The sequence below is a fragment of the Cordyceps militaris genome (assembly GCF_000225605.1).
Source record: "Cordyceps militaris CM01 unplaced genomic scaffold CCM_S00003, whole genome shotgun sequence".
Lineage (NCBI taxonomy): Eukaryota > Fungi > Ascomycota > Sordariomycetes > Hypocreales > Cordycipitaceae > Cordyceps > Cordyceps militaris.
The window spans coordinates 477,786-503,543 of NW_006271971.1; the positions used below are offsets into that span (position 1 = coordinate 477,786).

Sequence of the window (25,758 nt, forward strand, 5' to 3'; positions counted from 1 at the left end):
CGTTGTTTAGGAGCGGAACGTCAGAAGGGAGACTCTCGGTGGTATCAGCCTGATCGGTGACAGACTCCTTGTCACGGTCACTATCGCTATCGGAGGATAGCCCATCTCCTGTGTCCTGAGGCGCAATACTAGGAGGAGGAGGCCTGATAGTACCAACTTCATCGTTGACAAATTCCTCATCACCGCCACTATCGCCGTTGGAGAGCTGCTCATCTTCCTTGTTCGGGGGCGGAACAGCAGGGCTTGAGGGGTTGTTAGGGCTGATATTTTTGTTCCCACCTGGATCATCAGAGTTGTCCTTGTCGCCGCCATTATCGTCGTTGGAGAGTTGCTCATCGTCCTTGCTCGGGGGCGGGATAACAGGGCTCGGAGCTTTTTCAGGAGGGATCTTGTTGTTCCCACCTTGGTCGTCAGAGTGATCCTCATCGCCGCCACTCTCGGAGTCCAGGACAGTACTGGGAGGTCTATCATTTCCGCCGCCAGGAGGCCTGCTGTTCGGATCGTTGCTGGGAGGAGGCTCCTTGTTACCACCACTCTCGCAGCTAGAGGATTGCTTCTAGTCGGAGGCTTACTCTTACTTAGAGACTTGCTTCTAGCCGGAGGATTGCTTCCAGTCGGAGGTTTGCTTACAGCCGGAGCCTTGCTTGCAGCCGGAGCCTTGCTTGCAGCTGGAGCCTTGCTTGTTGTCGGAGGCTTGCTTCCAGTCAGAGGCTTGCTTGCAGTCGAAGGCTTGCTCTCACTAGGAGGCTTGGTGGGAGGAAGCTCCCCAGTGCCGGCATCTCCGCTGTTTGGTGGCGGGTTCCCATTAGCAGGCGCTGTGACGGCACATCCTGCCGAAACGTCTCGAGCAAAGAGCGTATAGCTGTCGGCATTGATGGTGCTGTTGAATGTTGAGAGGCCCAGGGTTTTTGTTCTGCCGTAGGCGACATCTTTCGACCTCACTGTAATATGGGACATCTCGTGCACAAGCAGGTCGCCCATGGTGGACAAATTCTCTCCGCAGCTATTGGCCTTGTTCTCACGGCGCTGGTGATCACCGCCACCGGCACCCTGGTTAAAGGCACCGCGGCAGAGCCGAATATCCCCCGGCTTTCCATCGCTGTTCGGGTTCGCCACTGCCGCCAACTCCATTTTGCCGGTTTTTTCAAGAAAGCATGGCTCTTGCTGGGTGCACCAAACAGTGACGGGCGTGCTCCCTTTCTTGTTGCAACCGGCTGCAATCCCGGCAAAGTGTTCTGCCACGTGTTCGCGCGCGTTGGGATCTTCCGTCCTGAAATATTGCTGGAAAAGCTGTGATCCGTTTTGGGCGGCCTGGGCGGCCGCTTTTGCGAGCTGGACGCATTGTGCGAGGGCCGTATCAACCTGTTTCTGGTTGTTGGTACAGCTCTTGGCTGACACTGTGCGTGTGGAAGGCAGTTGGTCTGCTTTAATCACACATCCGGTGCCGTTGCGACTATCAAGTTTTGCAAGATTCTCATAGATCTGGATGAAGCTTGGCCCTGCACTGGTTTCGGGGGCGGATTGACGGTTGCCGATTGACATGGCCGTGACGGCAGCCGGGGCTAGAGTGACAAGGCCGGCGAGTCTCATCTTGGCTCTGCTCGTTTTTTCTGCAGAATCTATGTAAGAATATATGACAATAGCCTGCTGAGGATCGATAGAGAGGCAGACAACGCTCGGGGGAAGCCTTATATAGGTAACAAGCGATGAGCTGTCGTCTATCGGAGCATGTTCAGCTATTTCCATGTTTCCGAGTCGACATATGCCATTTGAAACTCTCTAAGTCCCCGTAGATATGTTTCAATGAAATATCATGCGCCGGCGGAAGCACGTGGTGGAAATAGGAGGCACGACAGAGCTTCGGATCCGCATTCTTCTCGTTCTCAACCAACCTTCGGGAGACTCTCCACCCGAGACGCCATATAGGCGACTATGACGGCGATAGGCGACGCTTATCATTGAAGCCTATTATGCTATGCCGCTTTGAAATTGACATTTGACCTTGGGGCTTCAGCGGCAGCCAGCGCTGCTGGCACCAGTAGCTGGCCATGCAAGGCGGAAGGACTCGTAATAATAATGCTCGCTGCAAAAAAAATTGAGTCAGTCGACAGCTTGTAAAGCGCAATTCGATGGTAGCCCAAGCGCCGCCCTTTTAGACGGAAGGGTGCGTGAGATCATCACTGATCGCCGAAAATGACGACCTTGGACGAAATCGATGATCATAGCCTCAGCGGCAGCCGATCATTCGGCGCTATAAAAGAATGGCGGAATCGGTGGCGACGGACGGTGGACGAGCTATCGATAATGACCAGTTTCAAGAGCAAGTTGGAGATGCCGAAAGCGAAGTTTAAAGTTCTCGGCTTGAAGCTGATTCGCGCCCCTTTTCTATGCCCGTACCTGGCGTGCCATGCCCTAATTATAGGGTGTTGAAACATGATGCAAGAGCTGGTTTGTTTGACGATCCCTGCCAAGTATGGTCAGTTTGGGGCAGTAGACTATGATTAGCAAAATAGTTACCTTGCCAAGGTTCGAACAAATGCTGCATGAATCAGGAACAGATGCTCGAACCAGACAATGGCAAGAAAAAAATGCTTATAGGTGGTCCAAACTGGGAAGTCTAGCAAGGACCCCTTGAGGACTGGCACAGCAACTCGAATCAATGTCACGTGGGAGTGTCACGCACTATAGGGTTTCCTTGCGTGTGGCCACGCTGTCCGCGTCGAGCTTAGCCATCCATCCTTTCATCCTTTCATCTTCGAGATGTCGCTTTCCACCAGCCGCACTGCCGATGTCTCGTCCTTGTTTGCGCTGTAGGTTGTCGCGCATATCTTCCCACAGGGCGTGTGCGCGCTTATATTCCACTCTCAGGTGTGTGGACCGCACTACAGGCTTCATCGCCGGCTTTGACTCCAGTGTGGCGATTTGCTCGCTTCCAATACTTTCCATCAAGGCATGAAGCAGGTCCAGAAAACAGATGATATACATACGATAGATGACGAAGAATATACCATATAGATAATAAGTAACACAAATAGCAGATTTCTAGACTAGAGCAAAAGAGCAGCCAATCGCTGGCTTATGTTCAATGTTAGGTCGGGCTCCCGTGCCTCCACAGCCCTCTGCTCCTCATCACCACACCGTGCCAATACCGTCCCTTTTCGCTTCTGCATCGCATTCCATCGCATCAAGCCTCTGATACAACTTTGCTGCCGGTGTTCATTTTCCCATGTGCCTCCTCGCTTCGCTTCGTATGCCACATTCGACCATACTACTTTGGCGTCACCAACTCACGAAGGCGGTTCCAGAGCTTCCACACAGCTTCCTCGTCATCTGCCAACTCATACAATTTACCCTTTGCGGGTGCCCAGTCCTTTGCCACATTTGACAAGCCAGGAAGCTCATAAAATCGGAGGTAGGTACCGACGTTGACGGTGAGGTAGAGCGGTTTCGAGGCGTCTTGTTCAGGACCATTGCAACGGACAGCGTCAGCGTATTCGACCACTTGCTCCAAAGCCTCCGCCCAAACAGAGGAATCGCTTTCGAGCTCGCGTCTTTTGTTCTCCCAGAGAATGACTGCCGTCTGAGCACCCTGGAGGCGGACCCAACGGACCCTGACATCGATCTTCACCAGTGTGCGGCCAGCCCTGGTTTGCGCATGAATTACCCAGCCGTTCTTCTTCAAAAAGACGTCAGCCAGAAATCCAGTGTAAAAGGCATCAACTTCATCTTCGGTGGATCCAGCCCGGTTGATCGCTTTGTAGCACCCGAGATTCACGATGTCATTCAAGTACTGCTGGAGGGTTAGCGAATCGCCTCCTGCTTCTAATAAATACCCTCACATATTTGAAGTCTTCCGGTCTCAGTGTCTTACCTCGACTGCTGAGCTTAGGCATCTTTGACAAAAGTATGAGTGACAAGATGGGGCGCTGAAGAAGAGATATTTTGAGAGGGGCGATTGATAGAAGAAAACATGTTGGATTTCAGGCCGCTCTTATTAACCAGTGCTGTTTAAGATTGGCGGTTCCGCCGGGTGGCGCAACTAGTGTGATTAGTAGTTAGACATGGGTTACTCAAAATGGAAAGAGTCCCAAGATCAGGCTCTATAGGTCGCATTTGTCCAAGCGCCGTGAGAAGATGCTCCAGCCCCCACCCGCATTGTTGCATCATCAATCAACATTCAACAAACAAGCCGACACTCAATATGGCCAGAAGATTCGGTTGCTTATTATGTGGCTTCGATATAGAGGACGTTCCTACCTCCGAACCAGACAACTGGAAGACCCGATATCGCGCAGGTAAGGGCTAGCCAATACATGCATGTACATGCGTATTGACAAAACCTAGTCTATCGCAATGGTAGCGATGCCCTCGTCAGCGGTGTTGCGCTATACGACACCTATCCCGTATGGCGTGTTCCAAAAGACCCGATGCTTCGTTGGGACACAGTTCCGACTGAAGATGACCTTCTGCAGCTTCCAGTCATGAAGACTCGCGCCGCCAATGGCCTTCACGGTTTTATAATCCACGACGCCTGCTGGTGTCTGCTACAAAAAGTCCCCGGTGCTTCACTCGTATCTTTGCAGCGAATGATAGCCGTCTGTAGGTCTTTACCATTTCCAGTCACGTTGAACGGGCTGTGTTGGGGGCACGACTACGGGGGCCTGCTCAGACCCTGGCTGGATGATCGCTATGCCTGGCAAGAGGGATTTTTTTACTTGCGTGAAGAATGGGCCATTGTTGGCGCCGTCGCCAATCCATTTCATGGGCCCGAGATTACAGGGCTACTGTCCAACTTGGAAGCAAAAGATGCCGACCCTGGTGGTCCTGTTCAGTCATCTGTCAATGGGGACTGCTTTACTCGTCTTCCGTTGGAGCTACGCTCCATGATTCTCGTTTTGCTTCCCACAAACGACGCGCTGGGCCTTCGTTTGGTATCCCGAACCTTCCAGTCTTTGCTCTCTGACCTTACGTTTTGGCGGTCGCGTTTCCTTCCTGGCGGGGAGCGGGGTTTCCTGTTCGAAGCCAGGGAACCGAGCATATTCAATCATCTTGGTGCACTGCTGGAGCTCTATCGCCTTACTCGGAAATCGATCGCAAATCCGGAGCTTTTGAATCGAAGGCGAATATGGCACTTAGCACAAAGATTGCTTCCTCTCATCCAGCCGCCGCTCATCAGCAACATTGGCTGTCAGCGAACCGAGACTGTGACGTCACCAGGGTGGCATACACTCAGGAGCATGGTGCAGAGAGAGGATCTCGCCCCTCAACGCCCAATATTCGACGTACCGCGTTATCCGACTACAACGGCAGAGATACAAGTCCCACCCGGCGCAGTCAGAGTCGGCATTGCCGTCATAGACACAGGTGTCTGGGATTATATCACAGGCATCCGAATCATGGGCCAAGATGGGGAGTCACAATTTGCCGGGTACTTGTTTACCAGAAACGAACACTTCTTCGACGTCACTGCGCTACATGGGTTCAGAGTGGCCATGGGCCGCAACGGGCTGAGAGCGCTGCAAGTCATCGGTCCACGGCACCAAGCAAGTCGGTGGGCCGGCCGCTCAAAAAATGTGCCAATATCGATCCGTCTCATGACTTCTGGACAAATAACGAGTATAAGGGTAACACTCGACGTAAGTACAAAGCCCCTTCCTGTGGCAGGTACTCGCTAAAACTCCCGGACAGGGATACAAAATCACCGCTCTATCTGTCCACGCGAGGCAGACCGATGACGGACACGCTCACTTCGCGGAAACCGAATCCCTACGACGTACAGCAATATGGTACCCTAATCCTCCGCCAGCTAGTCTCGTCCTCAATGAGGCCTCCTTCACGAATATGTATCCTCTCCGTACCGTCTACGAACCACTTTGCTGGGTCAATTTCGGCGGTGACCGAGGGTGCAGACTCTCTTCGCTGCAAGGCTTCATATATAATGAAGGCAGTACACCGCAAGGTTTGCGCTTCCTATACGACGATGCGGCGGAGGAGATGCGTGACGCAAGCCTAGTGCAGCTCGGCGGCATCTCCGATAATGAGCTGCCGGATGCGCCACGCTTCACCATTGATGGTACAGGTGGCGAACGCATCTGTTCTCTCTCCGTCGGCTTTAGGCGTTTACCAGAGGACGACGCGTCTACAGGCTACAGGCCTGACGGATTTATTCAGTACTTGACAGTGAGATTCGACGCAAGCCTCGTGAAAGCTTGGGAGATGCTGACCGATGAAGATTACGACGAACCGGGGCAGATCAAAAACTATTGGTCAATTTGACCGAGACCTGGAAATGCGCGACGTTCCTGCTGCCCCCGGGACCACCATTACTGGTCTATACGCCAATCGTGTACGGGTATACCGGAACGAATTCCAACTGCTGCGTCAATACTAATGCTCTGCAGGGCGACGAAAGGGTCTTTGTCAATCTAGGTGTCATCTCAGAACATCTTCAAGGCTCCGGCATAGATGAGTAGTTATTGGGGGGACTTCCCACGCATTCGGTCAACGTTGCTTCGACGCTGTTGAACACCGGTTACCAGTACAGTACAGGGGCACCCCAACAAGGTAACGGGAACTGCACAGAGTACACCAAGATACAAGCCATTGGGGTAGTCTAGGCAGTGCCTTGCCATTCAGCATGCTTTTCTATTCGAAACTAGGTCTAGAGACATTTTTGGGGGGGTTCGTAAGCTTCGTATGCTTTTTAGTTCTTAGGGTAGCTCTGCAACGCGGTCACGGAACGTCTTTTCCGCTCTGGTCCACACACCCGCCGTCTGGCGATCCTTGAGCTCAAGCAGGCTCGGGAGGAGCAGACCCGCGTACTCGTCGCTGGCCTCGCGCGCAATCATGGTCGGCAGGTGGTCAATCGCAATCACGCGCAGCTCCGGGCCCTCGAGCGTTCCCGACGCCGCGACCGTGGGGCTGTCAAACGTGCTGTAGCCGGCGTAGACGGGAATCGGGTTGTTCTCGCTGTTGGGGTCGCAGCTGACGTCGCAGATGACGCGCAAGCGGCGCTCGGGCGTCGACAGCGTCTCGCGCGTGGTGAAGGGCGGCACGCGGTGCGCGCCCAGGTACACGCAGTTGACGAGGATGTCGGCAGCCGTAATCTCCTCAAACGGCCCGCCCTTGGCCGTCTCGGGCAGGTCCCACTTGATCAGGGACTCGGCGGGGATACCAGCCGCGTCGCACGCGGCGGCGGCGCCGTTGCCGCAGCGGCCGAGCGCGCCGATGATCATGAGCCGCGGGTACGCGCCGCCGTTGAGGGGCAGCGCCTCGGCAATGGCGGCGCGCACGCGCGTCATGAGCTCCGCGGCCGAGTCGAACACGGGCACAGCGGGCTGAGGCACGCCCGGGTGCAGCAGCTGGTGCGACCACGCGAGGAGGGCCAGTGCGGTGCCGGCGTAGCCCGCGCTCCAGCCGAACGCGGCCACCCGCTGGCCCTTGTCGTTGACGAGGAACTCAAGGTCGTACAGCAGCCCGTTGGCCTTGCTGAAGCGGGACAGCTCCGTCGCCCAGCCGTCTTGCTTCTTGAAGCAGTGGTGGAAGTGGATAAAGTTGTGCGGTAGCAGCGCTGTGTTTGGCCGTGTGTTAGTGGGGGGTTGTCAATGTCACAACCCTGGCAAGAAAAAAAGAAGAAAAAATAGGGTTCGTCGGAACGTACAGCCGTCTGTAGGAAGCTCCTTCAAGCCCAGGATGATGTGGTCCAGGGGTGCCTTGGTCCAGGAACCGGCAGGGATGATTTCGGCGCCGACGGCCTTGAACTCGTCATCCTTGTAGATGCGGTCGGCCGACTCCTCCACCCGCAAGACGTAGCCCGCGTCAATGAGGGCCTTGGCGGTCTGCGGCGAGACTGTGGTTCGAGTTTGTCAGTTGTGTACCTCGGGCTGGAGGGGGCTTTTGAGGAGCGTACGAGGAGAGCGCCTCTCGAAAGGCTTGGTTTCGGATCTCAAGTGAATAACGGTCGCCATGATGGTGATGTGATGTGCTTTTGTGTTGTGAGCTCGAAGAAAAAAAACGAAAAAAAAGCTTCCTGTTTATAAGTGACACAAGTGACTCAGTGAGTGAATAAGCTAACCCGGTGTCGGCTGGAGGCGGCCTTCGCGCCGGTGTCACGTGATGGGTGCGGCGCCGAGGCCGAGGACGTCTTGGGAGGGACGCAATACTACCCTGTGTTACGTCGATACTACATTCTACTTGTTGCCCGAGCTCAGACGGTATCATTTGCAGGGAATACCATTTTTTTTGTGTATTGTCCACGTCCACGGTGGTACGTAGCGGAAATCGATGGTTCGTGGAAGCTAGATCCGTGTGCACAACCAGCTACCCTAGATCTCCAAAGCTACGCCGCTAGTAACAGAGGAAAAGAGCGAAGAAGCGAAAGTCATTCCCTACCGAGGTACCTAGGTAGGTAGGTAGGGATTCTAGTTAGGGATTGCACCACTTTGACACAACGGTCCTGGGGTGCCTAACTAGGTTGTCAGAAACAGCTCGGGGGGTGAGAGCTGGCAACGCAACTCTACCTGCACACCCACCACGCTCATCTGCGGCCGTTGAAGCGGCATCTTCCGACGCCCTGTGAACAACCCAGCGGTTGCAGTAGGTTTCCACAGTAGGTACGGGAAGGACGTAAGGACCCAACCAAACTCTTCTCCGAGAGCCTGGTTAGCGGATTGTTGACAGCGGACGGAGCCCCCCCCCCCGGATAATGAGGAGCATGGCTTCTAGCGGGTGGTAAATATGGTCGTTTGCGACGTATCTCTTTTTCCTCGAGATTAATTGACACTGGATGCCGACTTGCGGCGGTGCGAATACGCTGACGTTCCGAGTTCCCACTCGAATCACGGGCGTGCCACTCGCATCACTACTTGGGTAGCCTGGCACTCGCATCACTAGGTAGCCTGTCACCTTGCTTGGCCCAATAACAGGTAGGAAGAAGGGTGGAGGGTGGAGGGTGGTTCGGTGACAGCTAATCGTCGCTATATAGGTAGGTACTAAGGAGGTAAGGAAGTAGGTAGTTAGCGGCGGCTCTGTCCGTGGCCTCCATCTCTCCGCTTGGCCTTATGCAATACCTGATATACATACCTCCTGGTATGCATACTGGTCCCATCTCATCCCCTCGGAGCTTTTCCCCATTGCGCTTCGGGTTTTGTCCGGCCCACCTCTGTTTGAGGACGGGTAACTGCAGTAGTGCCTGCCTTGGACAGGGGTCTCAGTCAGTAGATGATTGACCTCATGATCGATTACGATTTGCCTTTTTCAACCACGTATTCTCTGGGCTTGTCAACCCCTGCTACCACCGCGTAGGGGTTGCGCTGGGTTGTGCCGGACAGGCTCAGCATTTCTAGAGCCTCGGCAGCACGTCGCGGCCAGGGTAGTTAGATACCTAGGCAGGTAGGTAGGTAGTATCCGTATATAGGGTAAATTGGTACCTACGCAAGTGGGCAAGTGGGCATCGAAACCGCCGCTCGTGTGGGGAATTCGACAGCGGTCAATCAATCTGTCCTCTGTACAGATACTGGATACTGGGGGAAGGACGGAAGGACTTGGTAGGCTGGCCAAGCCGGCAGTCCCATGGATTGACCGCCAGGTCGCACAAGAAGAGCGGTGAAACAGACAGATGGGTGCTGGGAGCTGTGACGGACTGGTAGCCGGCAGCAATATTGCACCGGGCGGCGGTATCCGGCTTGGGGGCGACAGTGTGTGCTGCCACGTAATAAGGGCCAACCTGCCACATGTTGCAACCCAAGACAAACGCTTTGGTCAAGCCCGTGTTGGACTTGCAGACAAAGGTGTTTGCGGCCCATAAAACTCGTGCTTTAAAAGAGAAATCTAAAAAACTGGTGGAGTCAAAGCATCTACAATCTGGGCAAGCCACAACTCGGGCGGATGTTGTACACTGTGCTGGGTTAGTGGTTAGTACAGCAGGGCCTGCGGGGTGTCAATAATAGGTACCGGGGGCGCGGGGGGGGGGGGGGGGGTTGCTGCAATGCCACGTCAGTTGGTCAGCAGTTCAGAAAGACGGAGGGAGGTCCAGGGCAGGCAGGCAGGCTGGCTGGCTTTGTTCCAGGCTCGTGGATAATTGGTGAAGAGCGGGTTCCGAGAATAGCGGCGAATATTGTACTATTGCAACTATGGCGGTGACGGACGAGTTGGTCGATTTGGCGGCATGAAGGCATCTACGATTGGATGTTGCAAGTGCAAGTGCAATGAAGAGGTAACTGTCAAGCGTACACCCCCTAACTAGGTAGTAGTAGTACCTACCTACATGTAGTACCCAGTAGTTACGAACGTGATTGATCCCTGCGAGCGTACTCCACATTACACCCCAATTGTCCGTTGGGCCGGACCACAATGGCGGTAACGCCCCTGTTGCACATCCTCCCTACATCTTGCCACGGCCCTCCGCAAGTGGTCGGCCAAGACATTGTGACACGTTGATCCGGCGCGAGTTGCTATTCTGGCCAAAGACCAAGAGACCTTGCTTGCTGATAAGTCGCGAAAATATCTCATGCAATGGACAGCCACCATTCAGCCATCAGCACTGAAACCAGATGCAGAGATACAAACGACGACCTACCATTACCGCGCTACACGAATGCACAGAATGCAGCATATATGGAGAACAAGAGACCATATACTAAGTCTGATACCTGGTAGCATACGTCGGTGGACTGGTGCCTGTGGCTACTAGAGAGCGATTGATTGACCTTGCAGCAGACCAGGCAAGCCCCCCCGCCCACCCTCTTGCAACTGGCAGTCAGTCTGGCAGGGATCGTTTGCAGGAGTATTTGACAGGCACCTACAGATATGTTCTGCGTGTGCGTGGCAGACTGCACCCCAGCTGAGCCCAATGTTACATGCATTTGGGCATCGTGATGGGAAATCGTGTATAAGTACGCCTGGTTGCCGACAGTCTGGGTGTTGGGGAACCGTGAACTGTAATGCAACCCGAACAGCGAAACGAAACGAACCAAACCAACAAACCGAACCCCTCGCCCCCCAAACCCCCATATCTCCTGATTCCGCCCGATTACACACATGCCCTTGCATATGGATCTCTTTCCTGACAACAGCTACTGGCACCCGCCGCCCAACGCGGCAGTACAAGATGCTGATGGCGAAGAAGACATCCCGCTTGCCGACTATCAGTGCCCCAACCTTTTCGCGTATGATTTCGACCAGGATTATACTCACAGTCCTCTCGAGCCATTGGATCCTATTGAACCTGCGCCTCCGCCTACCGCTTATGCACCTGCACCTGTTGTACCTCCGGCGTCGCCCGATCGCGACCCCCATGACAGCATGCCTCCGCTGCCGCCGCCTGGCCGCCTAGACTGGCGAAAACGACGGTCCATCATCTCAGCCCTGTACCAGAAAAACACCGCCGCGGAAACTGCCAGGATCATGGAAGCTAGGTATGGCTTCGTTGCCAGGTGAGCAAGAGCGTGTGCACGTACCCATGCCCGTTTGCAAAAGTTGACATTGCTGCGGTTCGCCAGCGTGAAACAGTATCGGAGCCGCCTCAGGGGGTGGAAGGTCTGCAAAAACTTCAAGGCGAGTGACATGCGCGAGGCTGCTCATATGTACAAGTTGAACAAGAGAGCCGGCGGCAAAGACACCGAGTTCAGGGTGGGGGGTCGACGGATACACTATCGTCGCATTGAGAAGTTCGAGAAACGAAACCCCCCCATCTCGTCGCGGACTCCAAATCCTCCCAGTAAGGCCATAATTCCAGTATTAGACTTTTCTTTTCTTGCTCAAGATGCCAGAGTATGAAAACACAAATGACTGATGAAAACACAATAGACTCGACTGCCGCGGTGCGGTACAATACCCCGCCTCCTCAAAACTCCCCTCCTCAGAACTTCCCTCCTCAAAACTCTCAAAGTACATCCGGCGGAGAGCCATGTCTGCGTGATTCGTCTTTTGTTATGAAAGATACACTTGACGCGCTATTCTCCTGGGATAGTTTCATGCCAAGCGGAAACAACACGCCTTCCCAGACCTACCAGACTACAATGTCCGGGAACATAGCGCCAGTTGAACTCATGCTGGACGGGGAGGCCGACGTGGAACTTGTTCCATGTTCTGTCTCTGAGATTGACCCGCGTCGTAACAAGATAACAATACACCGGCTACTGGCGGAGAACGGGTCGCAGACGTATGCGCTCGAGGGTAACGGCAACGCGGCGGGTGCCTCTGTCCAGGAAGGCTTCCAGGGGGGCTATGTCGAGCTATGGAATAGTAGGGACAGCTTGGAAGGGCCGTGGTGCACCGAACCGCTCGTGCTCGAGCCGGAGGAGAACCGGCCGACGAGCTCGCGCCGCGACTTAGTGCGCGGACAGATGCGGTCCTATGAGATGTGAATGTAATAACATGGCGAGGCGTTTGGAAAACCTTGTACCGAGTAGAACATTGATGGATTATTGGGCGGAACTACAGAGCACTGGTAATGAACGACTGGCAACGGAAGACTGCGAATGAAAGACTGCGACCGAAAGACTGCGACCGAAAGACTGCGACCGAAAGACTGCGACTGAAAGGCTGGCAACACAAGACTGACAACACAAGACCGGCAACGAAAGACTGCGACCGAAAGATTGACAATGGAGGACTGGCAACAGAGACCGACAGAGGACTGACTGATAGTGTGCACTTGTGAGAGATATTGTACGACATGGACCGAGATTCTGCCCTAAGTAATAAACAATACAAGTTATAAGCCCAACACTGCTGCCTATTGCCTCGAATCACATAAACAGGTTCCAAGCAAGACAATGGGGAAAAAGTAATAAATGATTAAATCGAGCCCAATGCTACTCGAGTCATTAGAGGGCCCTGAAAGCCTTGCCAGGTCAAAAAAAAATCCCCCCAAATATGTCCCCCCATTGCGACATAAATCCCACTTGATATGTATGTACTCTTTCTTGTCCTCATTACATCCGTCGGTATTCGCAGCCCGTCCTGTCCCCGTTGTAAAAGGAGTAGAATGAACGCTGTTTGGGGGAATTTCGCAGACGGGGAGCTTTGTCCATTCCACAAGCACACACACAGAGTTAAAAAAAAAAAAAAAAGGTATCTCACATGCCATGCGCAAAACAAACAAAACAGAGGAAGAAAGAAAAAGAGAAATTCCATTTTAGGAGATTGCGACAGCGCCCTTGTCCCATATGCGGTTTTAACAAGATGCTTTTTGTGTTTGCATAGAAAAAATAAAAAATGGTTGGAATCAACGACGCAGACGGGAGCGGGAGAAGCTTTCGCCGCCACTGCTGCGCGGCCGGTCGTTGGTACCAGAGTATCGCGAGGGCGGGGGCGGCAAGAAGTCGGTCGGGGGCGCAAAGGGCGCGGATCCGGGGAGGGTGAGGAAGCCGCCGGCGGCGTTGCCGACCATGACGCTGCGACGGGCGCCGCCGCTGTCCCAGCCCTGGCCTTGGACGTCGGCCGCGAGCCCGTACTGGCTCGCGCGCCGCGTGTCGCCCGAGGCCTGCTGGTGCTTCTGACGGGTGGTGGCGTTGACGCGGGCAAAGTTCCACTGGCTGCAGTCGTCGCCCTTGGTGAAGATTTCGAGGGTCTGGATGGGGGCGGCGGACGGGCGTGAGGTGATCGTCGACTGCTCGTCCTCCTCCTGCTGCTGCTGCTGCTGCTGCTGTTGATACTGCGGCGCAAAGGGATTGTTGGAGCTGAGACGTTGCCGGGCGTGGGGGGGGCTGGCGGAGAGCGCGGCGAGGCTGCGGGGCACGGCGCCGGGACTGGCCAGGGGACTGTTGCTGTACTTGGGACTCCTTGTACCGTAGCCGGGGCTCGTCATGCCGGACGGCGTGTCGTCGCGGGTGACGAGGACGGCGGGCGGCGGCGCGCCCCGTGAAAAGGAGGCAGAAGAGCCCCTGTTGCCGGGGCCGCCGGGGGCAAAGACGCCGCCGGGGACGGGCATGGCGGTCTGCAGCTTGTCGGGGAAGGCGTCGTCGTGGACGTAGAGCCTGCGGAGGCCGGGCAGGCTGCTGGAGAGGATAGAGCTGGCGAGGTAGGCGTAGTAGGTCTTGGCGGCGCTGGTGTCCTGGGCGGAGGCGGTGCGGCCGGTGAGTTCGAAGCGGAGGGTGCGCAGGGAGGTAGAGGCGAGCGGGGGCAGGCCTGCATTGTGCGGGAGCGCCTCGCTGATTTTGCTCTGGACGGCGAGGGTGAGCAGGTACGGAGCCGTGGCGAGGATGTCGGCGAGCTCGGCCGGGTGGACGCCCGTGTCCTTGAGGGTAAGCACGCTGAGCGCGTTCCGCGTATCCTTCCAGGCGAGGTAGTCCCTCAGGCCCTTGGCGGTGACGCGGGGTGTGTCCTTGAGGATGAGCTCTTCGAGCGGGGCGAGGGCGGGGAAGCCGTCCTCGGTGGCGACGAGGACCTCGTCCGAGATGCTGTCGGTCTGGCTGACTTTGAGGGCGCGCAGGTTGGTCAGGCAGCCGAGGACGGCGCGCATGGTGGCCGGCTCGACGTTGAGGCCGGTGACCTCGAGGACCTCGAGGTGGGTCCAGACGCGGCCGGACGCGAGCGCGTTGAAGCTGCGCTCGGCGCCGGTAACGTAGGACATCTTGCGCAGCTGCGGACAGCGTGCCTCGACCTCGAGCCGGAGCGTGGCAAAGGCTGGGTCGTCGGAGAAGAGGCCTTCGGGCAGGTCGACAAAGTGCAGGTCGGGCAGCACGGCAATGGTCTGTGCGAGCTCGACATGGCAATACTCGCGCAGCATGTAGGGGATCTTGAGGTACTGGACAAAGCGGCCGAGGCGGGTGGGGTCGTCGCGGACAGTGCGGCGGAGGAGGCGCAGGCGCGTCTGGGCTGTGTCCTCGGGGACGCCGTTGTGGTTGAAGCGGCCCGTCTTCTTGCGGCGCTCGGCAAGCCAGGCCTCCATCTTGCAAAAGTGTACGGGTTCGATGCGGACGCTGTGATATCTGGGAGTTGTTAGCAGGGATGTTGAGAGGCGGGAAGGGGTTCGGTTCGAGGAAAGGAATATAGATCTATATATATATATGTATCTAGATATATATGGCATTCTATTTGCACGGTCCCAGCCGAGGGTACGCGCAAAAGCAAACTCACAAAACTTGAACGGCCGTCGCGCGCCAGATACGGCTGACCTGGGCACAGTGGGATAGGTCGCGCAGGTCGCAAAGGACGCAGGCATTGCCGCGGGAGCTCTCCTCACATGTATCATAGGAATTGTCGCAGGCGTGCGGGCAGACGCGGGCAAAGACGCGGGCGAGTACGGACGGGGGCAGGTGGTGGAGGATGGCGGCGGAGCGGGCGGTGGGCGGGAAGCGAGGGGGCTGGCCGGCGCCGGCAGGACGGAACTCGGGGGGGATGTCGAGGCTCCCCTTCTTGTCCTTTTTGCGAAAGGGAAGTCTCATGACTGCGGCGGCTGTGGCGGCGGCGGCGCTGTCGATGGGCCAAGGAGCTTGTGTGGTTGGGTCGTCTGTGTGGGCGGGCGTCTAAGGTTTGGGAAAGCGGACCAGCGCTTGGCGGATGTTGAATGCGAAAAGATTGGCGCCAATGTGATGATGATGAAGAGGCTGGGGGTATCAGAGTAAAAGGACAAAAAAGGAAAAGGTCTGGTTCGTCGCTGTCGCTGTCGCTAGGAATAAAGTTGTCGGGCCGCAGCTGACGAGAAGACGTAAGAAAAGGGCTGGCTGAAAGAACGAGAAAGAAAAACGCGGGGTGCGCGCAAAAAGGCGGGCGAGGCCTGGCTGGGGTGGTACCAAGCTACCTGAATGAGATTTCCGTTTTGCGCAAACAAGCCAGAAATAGCGCCAGCAGCGGGAGGCTGTTAAGGGTTAAAAATCAGCATGCGGTTTGGCAGTTTGCGTATGGATGAATTGTTGTGGCCAAGGAGGAACGTATGGTTGGGGGGGGAATTGGGCGTCGCAGTCGCCGTTTGTGAGTTGTGATGGGAGCCACGCGCTGACCACGAAACAGAGCACGATGAGGCGGAAGAAAATGCCTAGACGGAAACAGGATGTGGAATGAAAAGAGAAGATGCCGTAGATTGAATGAAAAAATTTTTTTGAAATAGCGAGGAAGAAGGAAAAGTAGTAAAGAGGGGGAGGCAATACCCAACATGGTAAAGGTAAGGAGGGGAAGTTGTGGCAGGCCAAAGAACCAAGCGTATTGAGGATCCGATGACGGGCTCTGACAAGAGGGGGGTTGCAAAGGAGCCCAATGGAAGCAAGCATACATGGCGGCTTTGGGCTGGACACTGTGTTACGAGGCTGGCACACACCCATTGGATTCGACTGGGTAAGAATGAAGCGGCCAAGTAAGCGCCGACACCTTGTACAAGTACAAGCCGGCTTGGCTGTGTTGGGCGCTCGTAATCTGCTGGTGTTGCGGTGTTGCTGTTCCGGGGGGGTTTTTGAGGGTGTTGTGGTGGGATTGAAAAAAAAAAGGGTGTGCGGTTGGTTGCACAGACAGAAAGGACATTGGACAAATCCCTACCTGTTAGCTAGGAATTTTTTTAGAGCGACATGCTCACATGATATATATCGATTTAATTTTATTAGTTAATATGCTCTTCGTTTTTCTTCTATTTTCCTATTTTCCCGGATTACTTACATAGTACCGCCTCACGGCATCTCCGCCTCATCTGTTCCTTACCCCTGGAGCTAGTCGCGGGCTACCCGCCAATAGTGGCCCCCCCGCAGATCCATTATCCATAATCCATTTGCTTCGTCGTGCTTTCGTTTCCTACGCGCCCTGACCCTGCGCCAAGGCTGTGCAACATATTTTGTCTTCGTCCACGGGCCATGGCGCTGGTTGATTTTCAATTCTGTTCATCTTTTCTCCTGTTCACCTTTTCTCCAATCTCCATTGTTCTCTTCGTATTGTTCTCTTCGTCTTCTTCAGAAACGTCTTGACACAAAAAAAAAAAGCCCGCCAGAGCTACCTAACGTTACACCCACGGAGCCACTCCAGGCTACCATGAGCGTTCCTCGCCTTCCCCCTTCGGCTTCACACACAAGATGAAAAAATACATGTATTACATTTCAGTGTACCGTCTATGTATCCCTACTTCCCCTCCCCGAGCCAACAGGCGCCGCGTAGATGAATTGTACACAGAAAGTCCTAAAAAGTATTACACAATGTAGTAATCAGCGCCTCTTAGCCCTCCCCAAGACCCTCCTCTTTTTCGACTTCGTTTTCTTCCCCCTTTTCCTCTCAAGTTTCCATAATACATTGTCTACCAATACTTATTAACCTCGCCTAGCCCGGGCGATTTTGACCTGGCCAACCAACGCCTTTGTCGTGTATTTTGTACGACGGCTCAACACCATGTCCAAAACTAGCTAACATTATATTCTTCCTCGGCAGATCTCATCTCGTATGACCGCATTCGCGTCCAAGAAACACCACTTGAACCCCCGCCGCTGCGAGCCATTGACGGGCCAGAGAGTTGCCGCATTGACGCATCGCAGACTGCCCATCGGCCAGACAATGACTTACGCCTTGCGGGACCGGGTAGTCACGCCGTTGGTCTTGGCGCCAGTTGCCGTAGCACCATTTGTCTTGCCATTGGCATGGCCAGCGACAGCGAGGGGGTCGGGGAGAGGAGCCTGTGACATGCGGCGGAGCGACTTGCGCGTCGTCTGCTTGCTGCCCCTCTTGTACGTGGCAAAGTAGAACGAGATGAAGAGCACCAGGTACGACGACAGGATACCGATACCGGCGAAAGCGGCAAACTCCTCGCCGGCACACTTGCCAGCGTTGGGCATCGAGGGGAAGTAAGTCGACGTGAAGTAGGTGTACGAGGCAAAGTAGACGAAGCCGAGGTCAATGATGAACTGGATGATCTGGAGACGGGTCACCCATTCCTTCCACCAGATGCGGATGCCGCGGGCGCTCTGGAAGTAGTACCAGTACATGACGACGTGGACTGTCAGGTTGAGCGTGATGGGAACCCACGAGACGGCAGTCGAACCGATGAGCTGCGTGTAGCAGAGCAGAGCAGTGGCGCCGTGGTGGTAGCAATGAAGGAAGGCTTGACCCTGTTAGCTGGAGATGCAACGGCACGTGCGCCGCGAGGCGCGTGGTATCTACTCACTGAGGGGCTTCTTCTTGAGGAACAGGAAGACGGTGTCGAGGAGCTCAAGATACTTGGTGAGGTAGTTCAACTGCGGCGCAAGCCTTGTTAGCAGGCGATTCCCAACATACGTGGACCAATGGCCAGAGGCTTACGTAGTAAAGGACAACAAGAGGCTGAGTCCAACCGCCAGAGTGGTCGCAGATGGCGTGGAAGACGCCGCCGCGGACAACCGTGGGAACAAGCTGCTCAATGAAGAGAGCTAGGAGGATGCCGCTGATGGCGGTCAGATAAAAGTTGTGGATGAGGAACAGCGTCTTGAGCTGAAAGGGCTCGCGGTTGCGCATGAGGGCGCGGCCACCAAAGATGATGGCATAGTAGACGACGATGAAGATGGAAGTCGACTTGAGAGTCGACATGGGCGTCTCGAAAGGCACAAACTTGAAGTCGGCGGCAGGGTAGCCGACGACAGCAGTCCAAGCCTTGTCGAAGATGGGCCACAGGTGGATGCCGAAGGGGCGGTCCACGCTGGGCAGGGGAATATGTTCCAGAATTGAAGCCATTGCGAGGGTGGTGGTGTATTATTAGGTTCGGTAGACCGTGTAGAGTGGTTTCCAAAGTTCGAGGTATTCCCAGTGCTTGAATGCCGCCGGGTGTGATTCTGGTGAGACGCGACGCGACAAGTCCGTTGCGACCTAGTCAATCAATCGTGGTGGTGTTGTAGCCGTAAAATTCGTAGAAGGAATGACAAGAAAAGGAAAAAGCCAAACCGGTCACAATTGTTCAAATTAGCAACCGATCCAAATCACCGAATCACTTTGAATCGTTTTCACCAAAGTAACTAGAAAAGGGGGGGAGGAAGAAGGAAGGAAGTGATGATTCAAGACGGGGGGCGGAGAAGGAGGAAAATGAAGGAGGGAAGAAAAAAGGGCTCGTCCAAAGGGGGGAAGAGGCGGAAAAAAAAAAGGGTTGGAGTGCCTTGCGCCTGGGTATGATGGCATTATATTTTAGTGAGGTGGCCCACGAAAAAGGGGAAATTTGTTGGCATGCAGGACCTGGAACTGCGGAGAGCAAGCCCCAATCTTGCAGCAATGACGCTACAGTGGCCTTTGGCGTTCGCTGAACGGAGCACTGGATGCACTACCGTCGCCTCTAGGACGACCATGTTACAGCGCTAAATTCAGGTACTCGGCTTGGGAAGCCAAGGCGAAATTCATCTCATCGTCAGCATGTGATTTGCTGGGGGTTTGATAACTAACTAGCCTGCCAATGACAGCGCGGCAATGAGCTGTCTCCAGATCACGTGCAAGGGTGCGTCCAACTGGAAATTGGCGGCGAGTCCACCAAATAGCCGGAGCAGCCGGGTCGTCGTACTATTTGAGCGCCTTGCAGCTGTTGTGCAGATAGTTACCTGTAATCTCGGCTGTCCTGCAATTGGCCTGCAATAGGGTTTCGGTGTTTTTTTCGAACCACAGTCCACGAGCCAAATCGGCAAGTGCGGCGCGGGTTTGGTGCGACGCGGCTATTTTGATCAGTAAAAACTAGGTACCTAGGTAGTTAACTAGGTTAACTAGTCCGTGCTACTGACTTGGGTAAAAATGCCTGGTGTAGTATTCAATTGTTGGGTCATGATCAGAGTGCTGGCCAACGCTGACAGAACTTGACACAAGGAGGTTGCTGGAAGGTGGCCACGATAATCATTCAACAGCCAAGGGAAAAAAGAGAAGAAAGAAAAGATATATATACAGAAATAAACCATGAGGATTGAAAGACGGCGCCAGGGATTATTTAAATAGTTATCAAATCCCGAACTCGCTCCCTCGGCAGCGCGCCAAAGACAACCAAGCCATGACCCGATCCAAAGTGGCCTGCTTTTCGTCAACGAGCCTCCGGCCACAGCGACGAATTGGAACCGGGCTAATGGCAAGCTCCCCAAAGCCGCAGGGTCATCATGACCGTGCCCCATTCCTTCACACTGTGCAAGCCTCCCGCTAAATGCCACTAAATAAGCACCGTCCCACTGCCCAATTCGCACAGTCCAGGACGCCCATTCCCTGCCCGGCTTAGTCATTCCAACCGCCCAAAAAAAACACCAGTCACACGTCGTGCAAATTACTTACGAGCAACTGAGCGACAATTTCTCCAGCTTTTTTCTTTCCCTTTTGCCCTTTGAGCCTGCATCAACCACCCATCCCAATCCGAAGAAAAAAAAAAAGTCGCCGCCATGTCATCCTTTGCTTTCCTCCGCCTCGCCGCCCGAGGCCCCGCGACTTTTGTCCGCGCCTCCGTCGTCCGTCCCGTCGTGGCGCCCCTGATGGCTGCTCCTCGCTCCGTCGCCAGCTTCAGCACCTCGGTCCCCCGCCGCAGCGAGCACGCCGAGGAGACCTTTGAGGAGTTTACTGCCCGGTGAGCCCCTCTATTTCTTTCCGATTGTCGGATATACTTTCTTTTGTCGAGAGCGGCCCTTGTTGGCGAGCAATTCCAATCGTTCTGGTGTGGGGTCTTTTGGTTCGCGCGGCATTTGGGAGCTGACAATGGCGTGTTCTTTTCGTCTACCGGCCCAGGCGCATCGCCACACTGCCACGACAGCTTCAATTGATTCGTGGCGCAAGCTTGTGCTTGCCTGCAGCCGCTTGGGACCAATTGATACTCTGCTGGGCCATTTTGGATTGCTGCCATGTCGCTACCGATAGAGGAAGCTTAGCCGGTGGAGTTTTGAAACTAACGCCCGTTCCAGATTCGAGAAGGAATTCGACGGTGTCCAGGATGTTTTCGAGCTGCAGGTACGTTTTCCGCCCGAGACTACAAGGAACAGCGCCAATTGGATGCTGACACTCTTTTTCCTCCGCAGCGCAACCTGAACAACGCCTTCGCCTACGATCTCGTCCCCTCTCCTTCCGTCGTCGCCGCCGCCCTCAAGGCCGCCCGTCGCGTGAACGACTTTGCCACTGCTGTCCGCATCTTTGAGGGTACGTCGCCATCTCATCGCAAAGCCGTCTTGCCAGCGCCATTTCTTTGGACGCAGCACGAACGCCGCATCCCGACATTCCCCGAAACCGCAACACTAACCTGATGATAACAGGCATCAAGGCCAAGGTCGACTCCAAGGGCCAGTACGACCAATACCTCCAGGAGCTCAAGCCCCTCCGCGAGGAACTCGGCATTCCCCTGAAGGAGGACCTCTTCGCCGAGCAGAAATAAACAGACTACAAACCACGAGCATCAAACAACCCCAATAACGAAAACACACAAAAAATCAAAAATCCTTCACCAGGAAAGAAGGACTTACATGTAATGGCTCGAAATCACCAGACGGAGCAATGTGGGTAGGCGCGGAAGAGGACAAAAAGGTCCTCATTGTATATGATACTAGAACCGGGGGAAGAAGTGTTGCGGCGAGGAGGCAACTGGACTCATTTTTTTATCCTTTATGTTTTTTTATTTGGCGACTGAGAATATGGCGGAGAAGGAATAGAAACTTGAGCCTGTAGAGGCGTGCAATCAATCCTAGGAGTTCCCCAGTCGGCTGTGAAGATGAAAGAGACAAATGTCAGAAACAACCCAGTGTCCGCATGGAACAAGCTACATGTACGTACTAAATAATATAAGTGTGCGTATTGAAAAATTTATGTGTCTATTAAATGATACATGTCTCCGTATTGGTATGTCCTGTACTGCGAATGATCTTGAACGGGAGTAATACGTCATAACTTTGGAGATTTAGCACGAATAGCTTCAGTCCAATCTTGTACTTGATATAATCTAAAGCAAGACCAACTTGCGTAAAATGAATGAGACTCCTGTATCCTATTGGTGGTTTACACAATGTCATAAGCATAATTACTCCCGGAGATGGTTCCACCGCCCATTCGGCTGCGCCCCAATCATGGCGCCGCCCGCCTCCGTCGTGCCCGTTGGGCTCGTCCCTCGACTCGTCGGGTTCGGCCGCCCGGTGCTGTGACTCATCAGGCCCATACGCGGACTACGCGGTACACTGGCCTGCCTCGTCTCGCGCCGCGTCCTCGCCTGCCGCAGTTCCTCCCGCACGCGGTCGAGCTCCCTCTCTCGCTCGCGCTTCTGCGTCTGGAGCTCGTCCACCTGCTTCAGGTACACCTTAGCCATGGACGCGTGTTGCATCTCGTGGATCCTAACCACATTCTCCGAGCCGCGCGAGCGCAGCTTTTCGTTCTGGCCCTTGAGCTCCCTATTCTCCGTCTGCAGGGCCGTCGCCGCACTGGATGCTTCTTGGTATGCGTTCTTGGCATACTCACCATCTTGTGTGGCATTTTGCAGACGCTTTTCAAGCCTGTTCGCCGTCTGTCGAGCTTCCTGAAGTAGTTTCTCAGAGGTCGCCAGCGGGTTCGCTCCCTCGCCCTCGCCACCGGATGTAAGCCTTGAAACGGCGGCCTCCAGCTCTTCGATCTTGGCCTGTAATTTGGTGCTCTTCTTTTGGGCTGCCTCTTGTGCTGATTGGAGGGCCGCGTCTGCTTCCTTCTTTTCTCTTTCAAAATTCGACCGCTCCTCAACAGCAGCCCGATATTTCTCATAGGTTTTGCCCGAAGTTCGCTCATATTCCTTGAGACGCGCCTCTAGGCTCTCGATCACAGCCTTATATTGGGCCTCCGTCTCACTCAATGCAACTCGCCGCTCAAGCTCCGACATCTTCTCCGCGATCGCCTGCAGCACTGATAGTGAAATTTGAATGGACACACCCGAGCCAGGAAGATTCTCGCTAGCTGTTGAGGCAGAATCGAGAAGTTGGCGCACATCGTCAGGCAAAGGCACTTCTTCTTTGCAAGTTGTAGATCCCTTTGGAATCGTACGTGCCCTTTTTGCCTCTTCTTCGTCGTAATCATCAAGCTTGCGCTTACGGTTGCCCTCTGCCTCAACCACTGCAGGTTGCTGCGACTGCGACTGCGAGCTCATGTAAATATCAAGCACTTCCTCTGGCACTGGAATTGGGTCCCACAAGACTCCCTCGACAGCGCCGTTTAGAAAGTCGCAAAACATGCTCGCGATTTCGTGGGGTTCAGGATAGCCCCGGTCTGGGTCAGTGGTAAGCTTTCTCGCATTGACAATAGTTGCCAACAGAGCGTTTCTTCTCTCTAGAGGGCTCAGTTCTTCTGGCAGATGTCTGTCAATATGCTCAATAGAGTGCGTAGTGACAAGTGAGAGTAGCATTGGCGGGCGTACCGCCTGCCCCTCGGGAGATAAAGCCTTGGCTACCGGTGAGCCACTAAATGAGTGATCAAAGCCGATAACAACCTCGAACTCATCAATGTCAATCTCCTCGCTTGGCAATGCCAGTGTCACATTACACGCCGAGTCATTCGAGTTGTTATCTAATGACCCCAGCGCTCGCGCAGAACAATCAATATCCAAAGTCGTCGTAATATGTGCCAAAAGCTGCAGGAGCTCGATAGATTGGGCAATAATAAGGACACGAATATTGGTTTCTATGCCTTGTAAAAGCTCAAACACGAAACAGAACTTTGGGTTGGCGTCGCAGGCGTACTTCGCCTGCTCAGGTGGCGATAGCTTTTCGAGCGTGGTACCGACAAGGTCTTGTGGGTAATCACAGTAGTTGCGGAGAGCAAGAAACAGATCATCGATCTTCGCAACGAGACTAGGTTTTGGGTCGACATACTCTTCGTTGCTGAAGACTTTAGAAAACTCAGTGATGTACTTTCTGTGAGCCAGTAAGGTGTCGTCATATTGCGGTCGTAAATTTGCTTGGAACGGCAATGTGATAACATGTTGCATGAGTGCAGGTTCGTCGCTGGTGGTAGATGATGATGGTGAGCCTGGCGGCTGCTGTCCCGCGCTAAAGTGTTCTTCAGAGCTCCCAAATATAGCAGCGGGTGTTACTCCAAGTGAGTCGAGCATTGGATCGGTGTTGGCATTCAACACTGCTCCAGCAGTTTCCAAGATGTCTGAAGGTGAGATGGTATCAGGCAGCTCTTGAAGAGTATGTATAGGCACGAGTATCTGCGTGTTTGCCGCAGGCTGGGTATCAAAGGCGATTCCTGTACCACTCAGGTCTGGATCGTCAACTGCCTCGACTGTTGGCGGGTGCCAGTGGCTGGATTCCAGAGCACCCGTAGTCGGAGGCGAGTTCTGCTGCACTTCGTTTTGTGTCTCGCTCAAATCGGAGACCTCAATGTCTGTGTTGATAGGTTGATTTATAACTTCTTCTGGCCGTGTTTGAGAATATGTTCTTGAGTGGAGCGTAAAGAGTTCATTCAACTCGTCTACAGCTGACCGCTGAGTGCCAGAGTTGCCATGCATGTTGTCTGCCATGCTGATGTCGTGCTGAAGGGGATAGCCACTAATCTCTGCAATCTTGGTGTTGTTGCTATCGGTAACGTCTTCCGACTCAGTATCGAGAAAGTTGTGAACTACCTGGGCGTCTTGCGATATTCCGTGGTTGACTTGCGGGGCCGTGCTTATGGCCGCCTGGCTAGGAGATGGAGGTGACGGCTCGCGGCCGGGGGAGCTAGAAAGAAGCAGAGAAGGTTCGTGTATTTCAATTTGGGAAAGAAATACCAGCGCCTCGCCGGAGCTTGCACCAACTGAGGGTTTGGCTGCGATTTGCGACAATCTGTGAGGCTGGTCCGAATCACCTGGGTTACTGTCGAGTCCGAGGACTTCGGGTAAGGACTGCTCTTTGGTGACCTCTTGATGGGAAGGGATAACAGAGCTGGCGTTGAGTCCAGCCGGAATGCTAGACTGGGGAATATATTCTTGGAGATCTCCTGTGCCACTTGGTGTGATGGTGTGATTCCTGTCTCGATCCAGCGAGTCCGGGATCACGTCCCGTTCTAGCGAGTCTGGAATTTCGACGCCGTCCGATGCTACAAGGGAAGAGACAAAGTGATCGGTAGCTTTATGCAGAGAGGCAGTGGATAGTGATTGCCCAGAGTAGTCTTGAGAGTCTGGAACAGTTCGGAGGCTGATTTGACTAGAAAGCGCGACTCGCTGGTCCTGCTCTTCGAGCTCACTCAACGATTGCGATGGGTGACTGGCGGACTGCGATCTGCACACGCTGAAGAACTCTGAGGTGTCAAAGTTTGGCGCCTTTGGGATACCGATACAAATCTCAGTTGGCGGGTTGGAGTTGGTGAAATATTCGATCTCAGGTACATCAGCCGCAGGGCTGGGAGAAGGGCCCGAGACAATAGAGGGGACTTGGTCAGTGGAGGGACTGGAACTATATCGCGGGCGCTTCGTAGCGGGCCCAGCATCAATACTCGAAGCAGTAGAACAAGATCTGGCGCGTGTCTTTGATTTCGTTCGCTCTATCTGGCGGAAGTTTGCAGGGCGCGGCGATTGATCGACCTGGCTGGCAGAGGATCCCAACGTCGCGGGCAGTGGTATGGGGGTGCTTGATGCCTTGCTCTTCTTCCACTCTTCCTTGGCTAGGGCGGTTACGTCGGCGCTCTGGTGACTGGTCAGCAAAGGTCGCACGCAAGGCTAGGGATACACAGGGCGGCCTACCACGACCCAGGTAGGCGTGTGCGATGCGCCGGTAGTGGCGTCGTCGTCCCAGTCAACAAGGTACTCGGTGGTGTTTGCGACGCGCCTCTCGTCCAAAATGCGGCGGATGGTGAACCACCCTGTCTGGATAGGCGGAGCTGTTGGCTTCTTCTTCCCGGTCCGCGCTGATTTTTTTGACCTGGGCATTAGGCTGGGGGCCTTTTGTA

General features: G+C 54.5%; 8 protein-coding genes across 8 annotated transcripts; 3 read left to right on the top strand and 5 right to left on the bottom strand.

The window, feature by feature from the left end:
• Window positions 1–2,682: 2,682 nt before the first annotated feature.
• On the bottom strand, window positions 2,683–3,893 carry CCM_03747 (uncharacterized protein; the record flags this gene model as incomplete). The annotated part of the gene is made up of 3 exons (XM_006668895.1): window positions 2,683–2,798; window positions 3,292–3,790; window positions 3,840–3,893. The coding sequence occupies 3 exons, from the start codon at window positions 3,891–3,893 to the stop codon at window positions 2,683–2,685; spliced, it is 669 nt and encodes a 222-aa protein (XP_006668958.1).
• Window positions 3,894–4,201: 308 nt separating this feature from the next.
• CCM_03748 (Cyclin-like F-box) lies at window positions 4,202–6,473 on the top strand (the record flags this gene model as incomplete). The annotated part of the gene is made up of 5 exons (XM_006668896.1): window positions 4,202–4,295; window positions 4,345–5,636; window positions 5,689–6,180; window positions 6,233–6,346; window positions 6,402–6,473. 5 exons carry the CDS (start codon window positions 4,202–4,204, stop codon window positions 6,471–6,473), a joined length of 2,064 nt encoding a protein of 687 aa, XP_006668959.1.
• A 237-nt stretch (window positions 6,474–6,710) lies between these two features.
• Window positions 6,711–7,967, bottom strand: CCM_03749 (saccharopine dehydrogenase; the record flags this gene model as incomplete). Its single annotated transcript, XM_006668897.1, has 3 exons — window positions 6,711–7,570; window positions 7,661–7,849; window positions 7,910–7,967. The coding sequence occupies 3 exons, from the start codon at window positions 7,965–7,967 to the stop codon at window positions 6,711–6,713; spliced, it is 1,107 nt and encodes a 368-aa protein (XP_006668960.1).
• Window positions 7,968–11,037: 3,070 nt separating this feature from the next.
• On the top strand, window positions 11,038–12,365 carry CCM_03750 (uncharacterized protein; the record flags this gene model as incomplete). The annotated part of the gene is made up of 3 exons (XM_006668898.1): window positions 11,038–11,432; window positions 11,499–11,716; window positions 11,806–12,365. The coding sequence occupies 3 exons, from the start codon at window positions 11,038–11,040 to the stop codon at window positions 12,363–12,365; spliced, it is 1,173 nt and encodes a 390-aa protein (XP_006668961.1).
• Window positions 12,366–13,228: 863 nt separating this feature from the next.
• CCM_03751 (F-box domain protein) lies at window positions 13,229–15,389 on the bottom strand (the record flags this gene model as incomplete). Its single annotated transcript, XM_006668899.1, has 2 exons — window positions 13,229–14,933; window positions 15,082–15,389. 2 exons carry the CDS (start codon window positions 15,387–15,389, stop codon window positions 13,229–13,231), a joined length of 2,013 nt encoding a protein of 670 aa, XP_006668962.1.
• Window positions 15,390–17,474: 2,085 nt separating this feature from the next.
• On the bottom strand, window positions 17,475–18,618 carry CCM_03752 (elongation of fatty acids protein 3; the record flags this gene model as incomplete). The annotated part of the gene is made up of 3 exons (XM_006668900.1): window positions 17,475–18,013; window positions 18,077–18,146; window positions 18,187–18,618. 3 exons carry the CDS (start codon window positions 18,616–18,618, stop codon window positions 17,475–17,477), a joined length of 1,041 nt encoding a protein of 346 aa, XP_006668963.1.
• A 1,661-nt stretch (window positions 18,619–20,279) lies between these two features.
• On the top strand, window positions 20,280–21,256 carry CCM_03753 (cytochrome c oxidase polypeptide VI; the record flags this gene model as incomplete). Its single annotated transcript, XM_006668901.1, has 4 exons — window positions 20,280–20,461; window positions 20,793–20,838; window positions 20,907–21,024; window positions 21,138–21,256. 4 exons carry the CDS (start codon window positions 20,280–20,282, stop codon window positions 21,254–21,256), a joined length of 465 nt encoding a protein of 154 aa, XP_006668964.1.
• A 639-nt stretch (window positions 21,257–21,895) lies between these two features.
• Window positions 21,896–25,738, bottom strand: CCM_03754 (uncharacterized protein; the record flags this gene model as incomplete). The annotated part of the gene is made up of 2 exons (XM_006668902.1): window positions 21,896–25,495; window positions 25,553–25,738. 2 exons carry the CDS (start codon window positions 25,736–25,738, stop codon window positions 21,896–21,898), a joined length of 3,786 nt encoding a protein of 1,261 aa, XP_006668965.1.
• Window positions 25,739–25,758: the final 20 nt, after the last annotated feature.